Source organism: Fulmarus glacialis, unplaced genomic scaffold (assembly GCF_000690835.1).
Source record: "Fulmarus glacialis isolate BGI_N327 unplaced genomic scaffold, ASM69083v1 scaffold14511, whole genome shotgun sequence".
NCBI classification, from domain to species: domain Eukaryota; kingdom Metazoa; phylum Chordata; class Aves; order Procellariiformes; family Procellariidae; genus Fulmarus; species Fulmarus glacialis.
The window spans coordinates 49434-68690 of NW_009192246.1; the positions used below are offsets into that span (position 1 = coordinate 49434).

At 42.1% G+C, this 19257-nt stretch overlaps 1 protein-coding gene across 1 annotated transcript in view; it reads right to left on the bottom strand.

Annotated features, from left to right (window-relative positions):
* LOC104083506 (tubulin polyglutamylase TTLL5-like) overlaps nt 1–19257 on the bottom strand; it is a 72025-nt gene that overhangs the window by 42416 nt on the left and 10352 nt on the right. The window contains exon 2 of the mRNA XM_009587010.1: nt 11453–11607. Coding sequence (XP_009585305.1) covers nt 11453–11607 — 155 coding nt within the window. The remainder of the gene's footprint in view (nt 1–11452; nt 11608–19257) is intronic.

A 19257-nucleotide genomic window follows, 5' to 3' on the forward strand; every position in this document is an offset into this window, starting at 1 on the left:
CTAACACCACAGTTTGAGATCTTTTAGAAAACAGCCCTGGGAAGTAGAAGTCACTACACTGTAAGCAGTATGTTGTCTTTAATGAGTACTGGAAAGTTCTCATTTGAAATTCAGAATTATTGTTTATAAGTGAAAGAAGCCATAAATCCTAGATACTTACTCATCAGTACCATAAAAGACCAACATAGGTGTCAAACTTGAGCTTCTGACTAATAAGAATATTATTCTATTTATGCTGTTCTGTGGCTAAAATCTCAGAAAAAAAAAAATCCCTGAAAATGCTGTATTAGGTGTGGATCTGAAAGTTCAAACAGCTTCTAGGAATGCCAAGCCTTCGTTGGTATGACTGTTGCCTCCTTGTGGATCTACACTCAGTCACCAGCAGCAAGAAATAAAATTCTTAAACTCACTCAGTTTCAAGTCTCAGCATCTGCAGCTTTTTCAAAATGCTAAGTGAAGAGAAGCTGACACCTCTTTACTCATCAGCATCTTTATCCCAATATCAAAAAAGAAACAGATGGTCCAGACTTGAGGTTTCCTCCTGCTCTTCACATAGTCTACCAAACTGCAAGTTTTCTGAGCTGAATTTTGAAGAAAACTCAATTTTCAACGCTGAAGACATTCACAGCCCAACTTGGCTACATTCTTCACGAGAAGATTATAATTATTTTTTTTCAGCAACAAGCAAATAAAGAATTCTTTATGCATACAAATGGTTAAGACCGCATAAGCCACAGCCCTTTTGCTCCAAAGGATGACTCTTGCCCAGCCTAAGCATCCTTGACAGACAGCTGCCAAGAAGCAGCACTGCCAGATAACAACCATCTTAGACTAACTTTTCAGTCAAGACCCATGTGCCAGATAGCAGAAAGATAGAAAGGGCAGTGGAAGACATTTACTGAGCCAGATGCAATCTAAAATTCAAGCAAAGAAGCCATGCAACATCATGGATACCAGCAGCTGGAACATAATCAGTGTCTTTGATAAGGTGCTCTCACTTTGAAATTCCTTTTTCTAAAGGTTGTTTTCTCAGGGCCAGTTTTCAGCAGACTTGGATCAGCCAGGCTACCTTGACCTCTTGCCACCTGGTTTGCTGTGGACAGTAATTAGATGAGAAATGTTAATAAAAGTTCAATGAGTGCAACAGGACAGTGTCTGGAAACTGTGGTATCTTTAAGCTCTACCTAGGGTTTTTTTGCCTTTTTTTTTTTTTTTAAGAGGATATCCATCTTTCAACTATTGTTACAGAATGAAACCCTAGAAATAACTGCTCGTGATAAAGGACTCTGGATCCGTATTTCCATCCTGACATTGCAGAGCCTACCTTTAACAGTGCACTTAAAAAGCTTTGTAACTGGCACTGGTTCAGGACAATAACCAGCTTTCCTGAGCCACCCAAATGCTTTCTTGCGCATTACCAACCAAGTCCTCTTACCCAGAGCATTTTGGTCAAACTACTCACTGACTGATAGTATACAGTGTTGGGTAAAGACTAAGAAAGTACTACTAACCAAAACTGTTACTCATTATAATTCACCCTATACCCTAAACAGAAAGCTGGCATTCCACAGTGGAGTTCTGGTTGCCCCATCTTCTTCAGCTTACACAATACAAGTACACTTCCAAAACCTATGAGCTAGTGAACAGGATCACCAAGAAAAGCTATCATCACATGCATAGGGAAGCTGAAATACTTCCTGACTTTTTTTACACTTTTTTTTCCCTCCCCCTTTTTCAAGAGAGGTTTTTGTTAAACACTGAAGCCCTGCATGGCTCACAAACAGCTGCTCCTTGATACCTGCAGCCTAGAGAAGCCCTGGAGAGTAACAGGCTGTCACGTAGCCAACAGCATACAATTCACAAACTCTTGTGTCAGCTACAGAACTCCTCCAGTCTGAAAGGTGGGGAAAATGAGGTGACAAAGGAAGATTTTCATAGGAAAGGCTGACTAATACTTTCAGGGATAGGAAGGGGGTTTCTTTGTGCTTTTGGCAGGGAATTCCCATTTATATCACAGGATGAAACACCAAAAAGAGCACCATGCTCGTCCTGAGCCAGCCAAGCTAAAGCATGACCTCAGGCTGGATGGAAAACATGAACGTGCATTGGTGGTAGAAACTTCACTGTACAATGGAAGGTAGCCCCAAAATAAAGCCTAGCAGGAGGGAAAACCCTTTGGCCCCTTTTGCTACCTCCTGCTCTGGCATTCGTACTTGGTCTCTGAAACCCTTAACTCATCTGAGCTTGACTCCAGGCCCTTTGGCTGCCGACTTCCGAGAATTGTCCAGGGACTGCCCCACACGAAGGCTGCCTTCTGGAAAAGCTTTCCACATGGATCTCAGATCACACCCTGCTCCCAACATCTGACAGGCTTACAGAGATAGCAAGATAATCCTAATTCAATTTCTCTTTATCAGCTGTACACCACCAATGTCTTCAACACAGCTGTTCAAGACCTTTGCTCTCACCAGTAACCAAACTTCCTTTCTAACACTATCCTCTAGACACCTCCATTTTCTTGAAGTGAAAAGGTATAGGGCAGACCTGGAAATCTCCAAAATATTCACAATGAGTTCAACTTCAGGACAGCCCTGGAGCGCATGAGACAAATGAAGGAAAGGTTGCTAACCTGTCTTGTCCTTCATAAGCCTGCTTACAAAGGGGATTTCCATTTTTACAAAGCAGCATTTGGTTGTGTGTCTGGTAGGGAGGATACAGAACATGCAGCTCTGAGATTTCAAAGTGCCTCACTGTGACCCACAGGAATAGCACAGTTCAAAGATGGGCCCGTTCAATCCCTCTGTTCTTAGGCCAGATGGACCTGCCCTAAGACCAATGCCAGAAAGGACGCTCTTCTGGGAAACTTCCCAATGCCCTTCTCAGCTGCACAACTGTGAACTAATTCCAGCTATGGCATGGTAGCCCAGCTTTCATTTCTACCTCACTACCTGCAAGACCAATCAATGGACAAAACTTGAGGTCCCTGTGTGGGGAAGAGCCAGGGATGGATAAAATTATTGCTGAAAAAAAATAGGAAAGGGGAGAAACCAGACATTCGTGGGATTCCCTGACAGCTCCGTGCAGAAGGAAGGGCTGGGCTGGAAAAAACAGGGCCCCAGGTTCCTGCCAAGCTGTCTGAGGCCCGTCCTTTCCAAATAGCTCAAAGAAACAGCCAAGGCTCCCTTGTAACCCTTTCAGAACCCCTCTAGAGAGAAAGTCTGCTGCAGCCAGAGCTGCTCCCACAGAGCACCAGACTACAGGGGTCCTCTCATTCCTAGAAGGCTGTAAGCAGCAGAGCTGATCTCCCCCATTACAGCTACTGAAGTGAGAGCTATGGCCACATTAACCCTCCGAATACCACTCTGGAAAACAACTACTTTAATGGTGATTGGGAAGTTTAGATAAATGCAGAAGAAAGGGAAATCTGCTGGTCACTTTGCAACATGAAATGTCTAGAACCTACACAGGATATTTCAAAGAGATTTAAGATCAGGGATGGCTGGGGGGAGGTTATGAGTCAAGCAGTGCAAGACACTAAAAGATTTCAACTTGTTCTATATTGAATGTAGAACAGAAAACAGCATGTGACTTCCGTCACAACCAACAAAATCCACTGGTGGCAGCTGAATTCAGGAAGAGAAGAATTCACTGGTGAAGAAGGAGAATGGAAAGAAGAAAAAAAAAAAAGAATTGTATCAGCATGAACTGCCTATACCTGTTGCTCAGTTTTACATTTACTGCAATAATCAAAGAAAAACAACTGCATATTAATAAAAAATACAGTGTTTAACATGATTAGAAGCCAACAAGATATTAGTATATGTAAGCTATGATTTAGAAAATAAAGATACAATAGTGTTACTTACATAAAACCAATGTTTTACTCCTACTTGATATACTGTTTTCATTTCTTGTCATCTCTATAAAGACAGCCAGACAATTATTAGAGGGCTGGGAAGATTTCCATTTAGAACTTGAAAAGAATGGGACTGTTTTGTTTAGGAGAGACAAATAAGAACGGAGATGATAGAAACATAGAGAGTAAATAATGCAGAAAATAAATCAGGCATTTCTGTTTGCCTTCATGGAATAAGGGTGCAGAGACTTTTGGCAAATTTGGGAAAAAAAAATAAAAAAGGAAACTTTTGCATAATATGTAATTCACCTGTGGAACTCACTGTTAGAGCTCAATGAGACTACAGTTTTTCCAGAAAGTAAAAATATATGATTAATGACAACATCCACACTAGACTGTAGAACAGAAACTATTGTGAGAACTACAAGCCAGGTGGTAACATGTGGAGGGTTAAAGCAAGCTTTCCCCCCAGACAGGGAATTTCACTGCTGCCCATCAGAATGTTCTCTGTGCTTCTACTGAAGATGGTGGTGCTCTGAAGCACGGAACAGGAGAACTAGACAGATTAGCAGCCTAGTCCAGGATGGCAAATCCTATGTTTACATTAGGGTAAGGTCAGTTTGTAGAGGCAGCTGAAATGAGAAAACCCAAAACCATTACGCAGTATTGGCTTGGGGGAATGTATGAAATCCCTGTCACTTCCCTCCACCTACCAACATGGGCTGCTTGCTGGGAATAATGGGAAAGATCCTCATATCTTCTCTGAAAGGAAGTCATGCAGTCAAAGAGGAACCTGTCCCCGTCAAATTTCGAGAGCTATTTGCAAAAACCATAATTGCCCAAGGCCAGCAGACACAGGTAGTGCAGATGACGTGCCCCCTGAGCTCAGCTAGAGCCAGTCCAAGGGAGGCCCCAGGCTGCAGCTCCAGCAAAGCCTCCCAGAAGCAGCTGAGCAGACAGGCCACACTCACACAAGTCCGCTGGTGCCCCGCTCTGCCCTGCTGCAAGGCCCCAGCTCTCGCCTCCAGCTCACAGCCCGAGCACTGGCTCCTACACTCTCCCTGCACGCGGCCCAAATCCCCTTCGCCTCTGGAAAGGGTCCTGCGATTAATCTCACTTATTACCTCGGAAAAGTAACAGCGTGGCGGCTGCCAGCCAAGTCCGACTCAACAGCGTCTGGGGAGCCGAGGCTGCAGGGCCAGGCCTCAGGCTGTCTGGGCAAGTCACGAGCTTTCCGCCTTTCCTCTCCCGGAGGCTCCAGACAGACAGAGCCAAGGCCTAGCTGTGGGAAGCAGGGATCCTTCAGGACTGTGCCAACCCATGGTGTTGAGGCTCAGGGCGATTTCCGAGCAGGATGGAGAGTAATTGGACCTGCCATCACAAGTTTCTCTAGTGTGACCAAAATATATATAGAAAAAAAAATAAAAGGCAAGCCATGTATTTCTGAAGTTTAAGTCAGCCAATTCACTTCCACAGTTAGCAAGTTGTCACCGGTGGCCCTGGGAGATGTGTAAAAAAAAAAAAAAAAAAAGGTAAGAGGTTGCCGGGGTGGGCGAAGGCTGTTAACAGGCACAAATATGCATGGGTAGAGGAAGAACATGCACAAACCAGAGACAGGGTGAGTTGCAAGAACATACAGCTACCCAGGCAGTACTTTTATTTTTTGCCCACCCTCAAACCTCCTCTGAGCAGAAGGTAATAATAGACCAAACCCCAAATTCAGGGCTCTCAGAAATGCTGCTTCTCAAGGACTGCAGGCAGAATCAGCGTGACAGAGCTGCCAAGGAGACACAGACAGGGGATCGGTCGTGGAAAATCACTGTACTCAATTACTCCTCCACCTCAAATAAAGAAATTGAATTAATTTAGGCATTAAGGTCAAGAGGTAAAGAGAAAAGAGAAGAGGACAAGCGGTATGAGGAGCAAGGAACAGACATGTGACTATGCTTGCACAGGGCTGGACTCAGTGCTGTTGGTCTGCTGCTGCTCTGGCACTTCTGTGCTGCTGAGCTAGGGAGGCGTTAAGGTCAACGCAGTTTGCTCAAACCAGACTGAAGGCCTATTGTGTAGCCCTCAATGCCTGCTGCTTTCTCCCTTCATTTCCTCCAGAGGCATCAGCGCAGCACAGTCTCCAAGTTAGCTTGCACCCAGATGCTGTGCAAACAAATAGGCTCTGACCACTTGGCAAGTGCACCATGGGACAGCAGTCGGGCAGCCTCTACCTTGCAAGAGACTGCAGAAAGCTTGAAACAAATGATTTGGAAGAGAATAAAGTCACTATCAACCCTTAACATGCAGAACTACAAGGCAACACATATGTAACAAAGAGAAATAGATTTATTCTTATAAAAACTTGGCATTAGCTGCCAAGATTCCTGGGAATTCTCTCCTCTCTACTTCTAGCTGCAAGCCCATATGTAGTTAGCTCTTTTCCACAGCCCCTACTGCAACATCCATGCTGCTTCTGCCATGCTAAGCCCATCCTGGCCTAGCTCACAAGTCTTGCAAAAAAACAAGACTGTCCCATCAACTGCTCACCCTTCTATCATTGTGAGAATCACCTTACATATAAGCACGTCTCTTGGCTATTCTAGTATCATTCTTCTCAGCTCTTCAGAGCCTGTCTAGTCAGGGTCCAAGCCTGATTTCTTATTTTACGTTCCACACCTCCAAAGTTTAAAATAAAAACTAAGCAAACAGTGAAGCCACTTTCACCTTCCCTATATGTCAGATGCAGCAGGCTGCTCGTTCGACATGAAGGATCAAGACCGGTGAACTACAATTAGCCTGTGATAGTTGTCTGGGGTCTTTCTGGCAAAACTCAAAGTTTCAGTGGAAACAGAGAAGGCACTTAGACCAGCACAGAACAAAATCTCAAGAGAGATCAGAGACTCATCCACATCCTTACAATTCCAAAGGATATATATACTCAGTATGATCAGACCAGAACATCTGAAACCTAGAACATGTAGTACATGTACCCCTAGCAGTAAAAGAAACAGGCATGAAGCAGTAGTAGGCACTAGGTGGGGAAGGAGGATATAAAACACCCACTACCCAGCCGAGGCTAAGGAAGGCCAGTGATTAAAAAGAAGGTCCTGGTTTGGGAGACTGCAAAAGCAGTATAAGATTGTCAGGGGATGCGGCACAGGGGTCTTAATTTGTGAGCTGGGGTGTGCAAGCGACTGGAGTGTACAATCATTTTTCTGTGTAGAATTTTTGGGATACAAATAAATACATATTTGCTATTAGAACAGGCACAGGAAGCTAACGTTTTAAGTGGTACTGGATTTCCTGCACTCATATTGTTCAGTTGATTTGTACGTGAGCAGTAAATATATGCAATATGACCAAGCAGCACCTACTATGTGAATGCTTTAGCTGTGCTGTGAGTGGGCATGAAGTCCGATTCCTTCAAAAAGCTGCAGGCTTAACCACACATCAGATATTTCCAGAATTTCCAGATATGAGGCATATTGTTTGGGGTTCCTGAAAGCCTGAGATGCCAAATGTCTAGGCGGCATCTTCTAGTTTCCCACCCCGTTCGATACTTCCAGGCAAGGAAAAATAAAAATGAAAATACAACACAAAGCGGAGCCTGTTTGGGAACCTGGACATATGGCAAGTATGTGCACACAGACCATTAAGCCCTGAGCAGCTGCCGCTGTTACTACCACTGAGAATGACACCAGAGCAAATTAAACTTAGAAACCCTTAGATGAGAAAATTGAAAAAGTCTGGTTTTATACAATTTAACCCAGATTAGACACACTGCCAACAAAATATCATTTCTCAATGAACCTGAGCACCTTGGCTGAAATTATGAGCTAAGAAGTATTTTGGGCATGTCAAGCAATGAGAAGAGGAGAATCCCTTGTTTCTGACTGCAGTAGCCCTCCCAGGCTGTCTGCTATAATTTGGACTGCCATTCTACCCTCTGATGATGACAGGGAAGCTTGCTTGCCTGCCCCCCCCCAACCAAGTTAGATAAATCTGTCAGAAGATCCAAGGAAAAAACATGCTGAGTACTTCAGAAGAGCTAGGCTGGTCTGGTCTTTAGGTTTGAGAAAGATGTTATGAAAGAACAAGAAGCTAATGAAACAGATGTCTGAGAAAACACTGACCATTTCACTGCTGAATTCTTGCCAACAGACGGCCCATATGAGTTCTAAAAGATGAACCTGAGCAAGTTGCACCAAGGGAGGTTTAGACTGGACATTAGGAAAAAATTCTTTACTGAAAGAGTGGTCAGGCCTTGGAACAGGCTGCCCAGGGAAGTGGTAGAGTCACCATCCCTGGAAGTATTTAAAAGACGTGTAGATGAGGCGCTTAGGGACATGGGTTAGTGGGCATGGTGGTGTTGGGTTGACGGTTGGACTTGATGATCTTAGAGGTCTTTTCCAACCTTAATGATTCTATGATTCTAAGGATGGCTACTGTTGAATCCAAGGTGCCCACTGAAAACACAGAAATCTGTACCAGTTAGAAAGAAATCTTTTCACTAGCTTTGGTCCAGGTCTTGGAGATCTGCAGAGCCCAAGTTATTCTTTGAGAAGAAATCCACAGTCTTTTTCAAAAAACAAGTGACACAGTAGCTGCAGATTCCAGTGCCAGAAGCTTCTAGGAATGTCCACCATCCCCACCACTAGGGATTATGCAACTATTTGCCAACAGGTTCTCAAAAGTTAGTTTAGGTTCTGAATCAACGAGCTTCATTCTCAAACACCTGATTTTTTACCTTTATTATGCAACTGAGAACACTTTCAAGAGAATGCTTTTTCAAGAGCAGTTCTAGTAAGGTCTTAGCTTCAGTGACTGGGAATTAGTTTCACTGGATAATGAGGAATCACTTTCATATTTGTTGTCCTTAGATTACACTACTAAAATTGTGATAAAAATTATATATGGGAATCTTAAATACTTCTACTACAAAACATGTAACCACATTTAGTGCCTTTACAGCAGAATGTGAAAGGGTGACAATCCTGCCTGATGGATAGAGTGAGAAGCAGAGATAGAACTGAAATAGGGCACTGGGACAGGACTAGGGTTAAAGAAGGAGAAAGCAGATTTGGCATAGCCTCAATGAGCTACAGAGGGCAACAACGACAGGGCTGCAGCAAAGGTGGCAGAGGCTGGCAGCCATGCTACGGTAGTCAGAAGTAAGCCCATGTATAACTTGGAACATCTCACTTCTTGTGTAGCCCTGCAGGCTGCTTTGTCTGCAAACTCAAGATCTCCTTTGCCTTTTGGCAAGCAGACTACTGATTCGGCACCTCTTCTCATAGAGCCAAAAGAATTCGACAAAAGAAGGGAGAACTTCTTTTGAGAAATATTTAGATAAGTCAGTATGGGAGAGTGGGAGTTAAAGAGGAGGAAGATTTGTCAGTAAGAATAGCCTGAATCCTATAGATTGCAAGCATCAAAACAAAAACAAACTTCAGCAGCAGTAAAATGGCTTAGATTTACCACAGAGCCATACAAAAACTGTAAGGACTGAGTTTCAGAGGCAGATGTTTGAACTGGAGCCGAGTGCAAGCCAGATAAAAGACCCATTTACAAAACATTTCCATCCTTGCTGAATTCTACAACTGATAGACCAGAACCTTAATGGAACAAAACAGGAAGCTTTTTTTCGAACAGTCATCCAGCACTGAGCACAGGCTGACACCCATCAGATGACCCTCTATGAACTGCTTGCTCCAATGTAACAGATCAAGTAGCAAAAAAGGCATTGACAATACAAGATAGCCATCTCCATATATCATGACCTTGATATTCCTTTTGGAATTCTCTCATTAAATAAAAGTTCACAGTTCAAGTAATCCAGCACTGCCTCAAGTATCCCTTTTTCTTCATTTCCAGATTTATATAAAACTTTTAACTCCTCGTATTCTGGCCATTCGATACAAGCATCCATGAAGATAAAGTAATTCAATAAAGGGTCTCAAGACATCTTTCTGTCTCTTGCTCTGAGGATAAAAACAGAGCAACTGAAGTACTGAAAGACCAAATGGTTCATAAAAGGTTTGAAGATGGAATCTTATACCAGCTGTGGCCAGACAATTCTGAAGTACTTTTGGATTGCTGCACAAAACAAAACAGAATTTCTAAAGGCATTAAACTATGCATACAATGCTAGATGAGGCAGAGCCTTGAAAGTTGTTCAGAGTGGATTTCTGGGCATTAAATGGTGGGTTCTCAGATCTACAGGTAACATATAACTGCAATGGTTTCAGAGCAACATGGTAATTACAGTGACTTCTGCAGAGTTCTGTAACAGAAGATTTTGACCATGAGTAATCCCTTTCCAGCAATGTCTGTGAGTCCATGCAGAGGTGCAAATAGAGTTGAGAAAGGAATGGAAGCTCTAGGACAGCCTGCACTCCGCTGCTCTCTCAAGCTATGTTAAGAGAGGAAGGCAGTTTACACCTGTTGGATAGGTTCTTTATTTGGATTAGGTAATAGCTCACCCGGCTGGGCTCCAAGAGCAGAATCACCACCACCTCCTCTCTCAATAACTCTAAACCCCAGAGGCAAACATTGTGCTGGAACAGAAACAGGCCAGGAATTCATTTCTCACATTCCTCTTCTTTAGGCAGGATGAAAAGCAGTGACTGATGGAATAAGAACAATTTTACTTCAGCTTTCCAAATCCCATTCCAATCCTCCTACTGAAGGGCCCATTTGGGAAAGGATGACCACTCAGGTCACATGCCTTCTGCACTGTGTCTCTGCCTCTCTCACCTCCCTCCATTTTCCAGTAGCATTCGGGCACCAAAGAATCAGTATTTTCATGTATACAGTGCTTTCCGGTCCTAAACTCATGTGTTGGAGAAGCTCTGCCTCATTATTCTGCTTTAAAAAGACAAAAATGAAGGCTTAAGCAAAGGAATAAATAATATTTACTGAAGTGGCAAAGGAAAAACTCAGATCTCCAGCAGTTCTGGGCCTGTATTCAGCCTAGTCTACTGCAGCAAGCTTGCCTTGCTCCTAGCTTCCAAGATCCAGAATCCTTACAGTAAATCTTGCTGCTCTTTCAATCCCAGGAAGAATGATTTTACTGCAGAATCACAGTCCTTTGTCCTGAGTCACATGAGCTTATCATCCATAAATGTAAATTCCAATGTCCAAAATTAATAAAGAGCATAAAGAAGCCATCTGAAACTTTTATAAACACTGCAAGATGCTGGTCTATCTCTGAACAATCTAAACTTGATATTCAAGGAAAAAGCATGAAGATGAGGCCTTGGTAAAGATTTCTGCAGTACCGGGTATAAGTTTGCATTCCGCATATATGTCTCAACATCAGCAAACCTAAACTTACAGATGCAGGGATGAGAAATAATCAAGGAGAAACAGGCATTTCCCTTTCATTCTACGTGTTCATCCATGCCTTTATTTCACCATGAACTTGCCAGCTCTGGGAACATATCTCTATTTGCATAGGCCTAGTTTCTAGGATAGTCCTGAGAAGAACCAGTACTAGGCCCCTAGATGTTATTCCCTTAGCAAGAAGCCAAACACAAATTACGAATGAGCTCCTGAGTGCACTGCATTCTTCTTCAAAAAGCTGAAGCAGCAATTTTAACTTACCTGACTGCTGAAGAGACAGATCTTTTGTCAGCTATATGAGTGTCTGACTGAACAGCCCACAACGACCCTCTTTTGTTGAGTGGTGAGCGGTAGCTCTGTGGGGCAGCTGCATTCCCCTTGCTTATAGCTCCACTTGCCAAGTTCAGGTTTGTTAACTAAAGAGGGGGAAAAAAAAAAAAAAAAAAAGACATCAGAAACAATTAAAAGCCAAGAAAAGAGCAAAAGATGTCACTAAGTAAACTGGATAGCATATGTACCAAGAGAAGTAAGACTGCTAGAGAAGGGAAATCTTCAGATGCAGAAAAACTGTGCTTGTTGCATAAAGCAGTGGGAGAGATGACACCAACAGCCACCACGCTCGAGATGAATTCAAGTAGCAGCATTAAAATTACAATCCTTCCATTCACAGAAAAACAAAGGAGGAAAAGGACAAAGATGGGACAAAAATCCCAAAGTGAGAAACCAACATCACATTCCTGCCATGTGAAAAATTAACTCTACATGCACTAATCAAAAGCTAGAAGCTCATATTACACTAAGCAGAGACCAGAGTATCTGCCCAGTCATCATAATCTATGTCACTAAGCCAGCCATAGGCATCTGTCCTCTCTCTACCCCTCTCTGTGCATACATGCAGCCATAACCCAACAGCAGATGTACCTTGGATATAAAATTCAAAACCAAACTCTATCACACATGAAAGAAACTTCTCACCCAACCACTTCCAAATTGTTCACACAAGTAAATACACTAATTAATGATAGCCTAAAATCATGTTAGGTGTATGTTTGTTATATCAAGCTCTAAAGAAATTATCTATGTGTTTTTAATCATATAAAATGTATTCCATTGTTTCCTTCTTTGAGCATTCCTCTGTGTTGCTTACCTTCTTGAAAGATCAAACTCTGCAAGCAGACACCATCTGTTGGTTTATTTAAGAGAGCCTAAATACATAACATAATGGTATCTACTAGAGCAGTGTAAGTATAAGTTTACATTTGGAAAAAAAAAGTTTTATGACTGTTACAAAACACTACAAAAGGTTGCAAAGCTAAGATTCCCAGTCAGGCATTGCCAGAATTAAGTTTATGACTGCCTTGAATTACATAATGCCATGCTGCTTTTTAGGAGCACAGAATAGACCTGGTTCTGCACCAAGATTAAGGTCATATGGCAAGCAAGACTTATCTGTATTGCCCCTGCTCACTTCTGTGGCAACTGGAAGGCATACAGCCAATGAGACATAAGACACAGGCAGAAAGAAGAGTCTAACAACTAGCCCTGCATCCTTCCAGATCTCAAAGGTGATGCTTATTAAGTAACTTAAGTGTGACTTAACTTAAGCACAGCTTGTGAATTCCCAGCTTTGAGATCTTAATGCTCTTTTACCAGAATTTGTGCGCAATTACTCAAACAAGTACATACCAGCTTCATTTCAACACACTACACTCATACCTACAACAGACTTGTGCAGGACTGCAGACTTCGTATCCTCTGATTGAACTCTGGAACGTGAACTAACATTGCAACTGGCAACACAGTAGGTTGCCACTGTTTCTGTGGTTTAGTAGTACAAGGCATCTAAGCATTTTGTAAGTTCAAAAATCTTAACTCCTACTTCAAGTTCTGAACAGGATTAAATTATAGTGGTTACGCACTAGGCTTCTGCCCGCTTCTGCAAAAGCGACCACTTTCATCTCACCTCTTCTCAGCTCTATCCTTTCCTGTTCTTGCTCCCTGTCTGTGTGTCATTATTCTCACCTAGTCAGTACCAGTTTCCACATTTCAGGTGTCATTCTCTTTATTCTACTCAGTCCAGTTTCATTCTTACAGCCTTCCAGCACTGGCCTCCCCACTACTTCTGGCCCCTGAGCCACATCATTTCAGGCCTAGAACTTTCCACGGGAGTAGTTATTTGATCTGTCTTCCCACACTTTTGTTCTTAGTTCCTCTTGCAGTTGCTCACATGCCCTATATCCAAGTGGTTCTAGTTTTATTCCGCTCCTCAGCCCGCTCCTTTTGCCAACCTCTTTGTTCACCCAGTCCCAGAATGCGGGCTCCTCATTGGACCACATTTTCCACACTGCCATTCCTTCCATTTCTATCCTTTTGCCCGAATGGTTCTCAGCGCCCTCTCCAAAATTGTGTCCAAGTCCAAATTTCACAACCCCTTTGTCCTAGCTGTTCTCCACACCTTGGCAGAATTCCCACTCATTCTGCATTCAAGTCAAACAGGCTCCCAACCTAGCATGGAACAGGTCACTGAGAACACAGGAGAATGGGGTCTCAAGCCTCAGTAGAGGTGCAAATACAGAGAAATTCAGTTTAGCATCCTCAGTGTGGAGGGAACCTCCAGGAAGCTGGGAAGCTCTAGCAGGTGCTGCTGAGTATATTTCACCCAAAGCTTTTCAGATAGTTACTGTGCAATCAAGCTTGGACAAAATTTTAAATTCCAAATTGCTATTCCAAAGCATGGGAGATCCAGAGATTTAAAAGAAAAGTTCTGTAGATATTAAAATGCACAGAATGTTTTTCTTTATCCAGCCTTGGTTTTGGCTGGAATGCTTCACCTTGCCTGAAGCGTTCTGAAAACTGAACATTAAGCACAGAAAACATGAGTCCAAATGGATAAAGTTTCAGAACATTACAAGCAATTTAAAACAAGGGCTTACAGTGGGACATGTTGGACAAGCTTAGTAATAGGCAGTGCTACCCATCTTATATGGAAAACAGCATTAGATGTCATTTTGGTGCCTCTACCTCACCCCTAAATGTTGTTGTCTTCTGTAGAATTTAATTAAAAATTAAAGCATTTTCATTGCAATAACAGAAAACTTCAAATTAGGTTTAGTTCTGATTGTGCCAGGCACTATACAAATACCTAACAATGACAGTTTCTGGCCACAAAGAGTTTATTGTCTGAAAAGAAGCAAGAATGGCAAATGAGGCAAACACAAAGGCCAACATGGTAAATGAAATAGGATATATACAATTCTTAGCTTGTCAGCAACAGTCATCACAACTTTGCTAACACATCCAATGTGTGAAATGAAGATGACTTCATCCAATTCTCTCCCCTCATCATCTTGATACCAAGAACCATTTAGTTTGACGAATTACCACCTCACCCCTGCTCTATTAATGCAATATGCTTTCCTCTCTAATACTGTATCATTGTTTATTTGAAAGCTATCTTTCTAAGCAAAGCAGGTGAGCAAATAGCTTAGCATGGGTAGTAGGGACATTTCACACACATTCCAGATAGACAGGTGTTTAAACTACAGCAGGATTAAATACAGGCAAGGGATTCGGAATGAGGGAAAGAACACCAGCAAGAGTATAAGGTTTAGTTGCAGCCAGCCCACCCAGATGAGTGTTGCTGCTTGTTAATGTGCCATGCACTGAGACATTTCAGCTGCTATAATTAGCTTGCCAGGATGTTGCCTTGGAGGATTGCTAGGGCACCCCCAACATATCTGTGCTCAGCAGAGTGGCTTCATTTTCTAGTCACTAGTCTAGTGCACCTGATGAAACTGTATTCTTCCCTTTAGAGAGGCAAATACTTAGCAGCAAATCAATTGTTACTTTGGCTTAAAAGAAGACAAGGTATAAGACCTGGACCAAAAGAGATACCAAAATCTCCATAAAGAATAGCTTGCAGCTTCAGAAATTGTGGTAGTGTAAAACAAAACAAACAAAAAACCAAAACAAAACAAACAAACAACAAAACTACAACAAAAACCAAACAAACACCCCCCCCCCCCCCCCCCAAAAACCCCAAAAAACAAGAAAGGCAGGCTAGTGGGGCTCAACAGGGAAGGTGGTTATTGGTGTGGATCTACAAGAATAAAGCTAGTTTTCACATTGAGTTGTACCAAGATGGGTTCAAACTCTCCTGGTTGGTAAGATTCCTGTTTTTCACTAGCAGTGAGGGACTTCAGAATATTTTTTATGACACAGACAGTATGACAGGAGACCTGTGTGTGCTGCACTGCACGCTTCAAGCATCCCTATTTTCAAACATCTCTCTTCACATCAATACATTCTCTGTTGAGTCTGTAAAAGGCAAGATAATACACAGCTAATATCTCTCATGAGAGAGTGATTCATAAAGTTTTGCCACAATTTTTAAACTGTTGGGGACAGCAAAAAGGTCACAAGCTGAAAGGAACATGCTGAGTGAAGAACACAATGGGATAGTAAATCCCAAAAAGCTCTCATGGAAGGAGAGGAGCCCAACTTGATGTACTTCTATTTATTATCTAACATCAAGAAATAGGGGAGGGAAAAACTTGTGGGTTGTCACAGCCATATCGATAGATAGAGCCTTGTGTTAGAAAACCTAACAGCACATATATGTACTGTTATACTTAGTTCAATACAATGCTAATAAGCCAAAAGACAAATTATTGCATAATGCCAAAGTACTCTCTTTTTCTTTTTTCTTTTTTTTTTTTTTTTTTAATTTTTAATTGTTACAAGGTAAGTTTATGACTGCAGTAACACTTGCCTTCTTGACAGCAGAGACACATAAGCTTAAAAGAATTGGTCTCTATGGTCTTGCTTTATTCAGAGAAATTTATTTCTGAATAAATTCAAGATTGAAAGCAAGGCCACAACACAGAATGATACCTGTGCTGGATGAAAGTGCTGGATATAAGAGTTGAGGATTTTGGTTTTGTTAATCTGCTTTATAATTTAAATAGGAAATATGAAATCTCCAAATACAGATAGGAAGAAAGAAAATTCCAGGACAAAATTTGTTTCTAATGAATAGAATCTTACAGACAAAGACCCATTGTATTGTACGTTTAAGAAATCACAAGCAAGAGTCAGAAGAGGAGCTTAATATCTTTCACGTTTCTGAACTACATTATACTATTCTTTCAACAGTTTCCCATTATCATATTCAAGAACGTTTTTCTATAAAAAAGTGAGTATTTTCATTTTGATCTTGTCTAGCTTCAAATAAGCTAAAGCAGCAAATGTTAACAATGGCCAAAAATTTAAAAAAAAAAAACAAACCAAAAAACAGTGCTGCAGATCAGCCTCCACGGATTCAGGAAAAGCCTCCTAAAAGCCTGAGTGTTTCTCTTACTAGTTTGCAGGAGTCAACCAAGGTGAACAGGGACACACCACCACTAGAAGCTGTTACTCTGCCCCTCTGGGCAGAGAGTGGAAAAGTGACTTAAATTTTCATTACCAACGTCCTGAACAGCAGATCCCAAGTTTCACTGGTCAATGTATTACAACACTGAGCAAGCCATGCACTACAAAAAAACGCCTCCTTCACACTCCCCAGTTTTAGTATTTTTCTGCTAGAGGCCAGTCATACCCTGTTGCCTATGAAGTACTGGGGACTGGTGATCTACAAAGTCTAAAGACCATTTCTCTTAGTTGGAGCCACACTTGCATCCTCTCCCGTGCACACATCTCACATTTCCATTTGGATCTTTCTGATTGGTGAGAAGAAAAAAGGGATCCAGAGTTCAAGACATATTTCAAAGGTCAAGACTAAAAGATATGCCAAAACAACGCAGTCATCATAGGCCTACTTTATTCCCTCTTCCAAAAAAACCTTCAATATGATAAAAAGGTCACAGTCTGAAACAGGAGGAGACCTAACGCCACAAAGTTTTCCGCACAATGTACCCTATCAGCAAGTTTCAAAGGTGTATCTGAACATCAACAGTTCACTGAGAAACCTTTTCCTTTACGGAAAGATTGGACAGGGATCATGGTAAGACACACGTAAGATCACTGCTCCTCTACCTTATGACCAGACCAGAATCTTTAGGTTTTGATGCCTCAGACAGGACAAGATGACACTATATCATAAGCTCAAAGGAAACATTCCACTAGAAAACTGAAAATCTGCAAAATGTCTCATTTGTAGTATATTCTCCTTTGCCTTTTGATGTATTTTCTCCTGCGTGCTCACTTTGACTCCTTCAAGTCCCTTCAGCCAAACCCTAATTTTCTGTATTATTACTTGCCATTCATCCAATGCCATCTTTATCCAATAGTATGTAAAAAGAAACGTTTCTTTTCTTCCATTACCTAGCTTCTGTAGTCACTGTATTTTCACCTGCCAAGACTTCCTTCTGAAGCTTTTGAGATCAGTGAAATATTTATATTCCCGGGAACAGAGGGGAAGGGCTAACAACTTGCCATTAAAAAAAAAAAAAAAAATTTTGCTGCCTTCTTTCAGTTACATTTTTCTTCTTTCAGCCTTCAGGGATGACTATGACTAGATGTTACAACAATATAAATATTCACTGTTAATCTGTCCTCTCCCCAGTCTGTGTGTTGCATTTTCTGGGCTTCACCACAGAGCTCCCATGTACATCTGTGATCTAGCGCAGGCTAGCATGACTCGGTCTAACAGAGCACCCAGGTCTTCCAGTACTATTGGAAACAGTCCACCTGCCTTGCCTTCCTTAATGCATCGAGATACTGGAATCCAACAAGCCATCCCAGTATGGGAAACATCACGGGATCTTAACCTGCCTCTTTCCTTAAGAGGCAAAGGAAACCCCAAACCACAAATCTCTAGCACACACACTTTCACTGTCTTAGTAGTGGTACAAAATATACCTACTATGAATTCCTTGAAGAAACCATGTAATACAAAGATTTTTCTAGGGCCACATTTTTGTTACCCAGGCCAACTTGCTGACCAGACCCCATACTAAACCACCTTCATTTTCTGTACAGATTTGAATTTGCAGGAGCAACCAGCCAGAAGAAGGGAAGAACTGGGGCTAACAGGCTGGGAAGTGTGAAATCTGTGTGTGTACCAAGGCTGATCTGGCCAAAGGCCTGTGACATTCCTTCTCTGCTCACAGAGCTTACCAGCTTACAGGATATACATATGCATACAGAGCACAAGTGTTCCAGTCTCCAGAAAATGTTCCAGACAAAGACCTGCCAGAGACATTCCTGGGAAACCTGACAAACTTGCAAATTCCTTTGTAGTGTCTCCAGCTTATGCATCCATTTAACAATGAAAAAAAAACCCAAGTTAGTGCTGCTGCTGTGGATGGCTGAACTCCCCTGTTCCTTCTCCTGAAAAAGTCAAGCTTTCATTTAGACACTCTCTGCCTCAGAACTTCCCAGTGGGAACGATTTTGATAAGGCACAGTCCTGCCAAACGTTTGATGATCAGGGTGTAATTTTTCCCATAACGTGAGTTCTGGCTGCTCAGCCTGGCCCATTTGGTGACTCTCTGCAGATCTGCAGATGTTGCTGCATCATAACAAAAGCCTCTGCTCCTATTCCCTTTGGAGCCTCAGAGCAGAAGGGGTTCAATTCAAGCACTGCAGAAACTACACTGACATTTTCACTTCCTACAACCTCTGCTGAGACAAGTTATATTACTGCTGATGCTACAAATCAGTAGTATTAAAAGTAATTCCAGCTCCTGTGTGAACAGCCTGGGGATGAGGAGGAGATGGGGGCCCTGCAACAGTGCAGAACTGTGTGAAACAGGAAGGAAAAATATCTCTCAGACTTCATCTCCTGGCTTCTTGCTCCTCTTCCTAGTTACAGTGAGATGCCTTTTTCCTTTACACTTCCCTTCCTCTCCAACCAAATGGTTACATAAGGAAAATAAATCTGATTAAGACTCAGATAAAGTGGGTTGAGTCAAAGCAAGAGACTAATACTGAAGAAAACCCTATGGTGGGGAAAATATCTCCACCAAATTTCTGCAAATATTTGCTGCACCCTGAATTTCACAGTCTTTTTGCAGTCACCATGTTGTGCTGCTTAGGTCTAGAACTGAAAGAGCTGATGCCTACCGG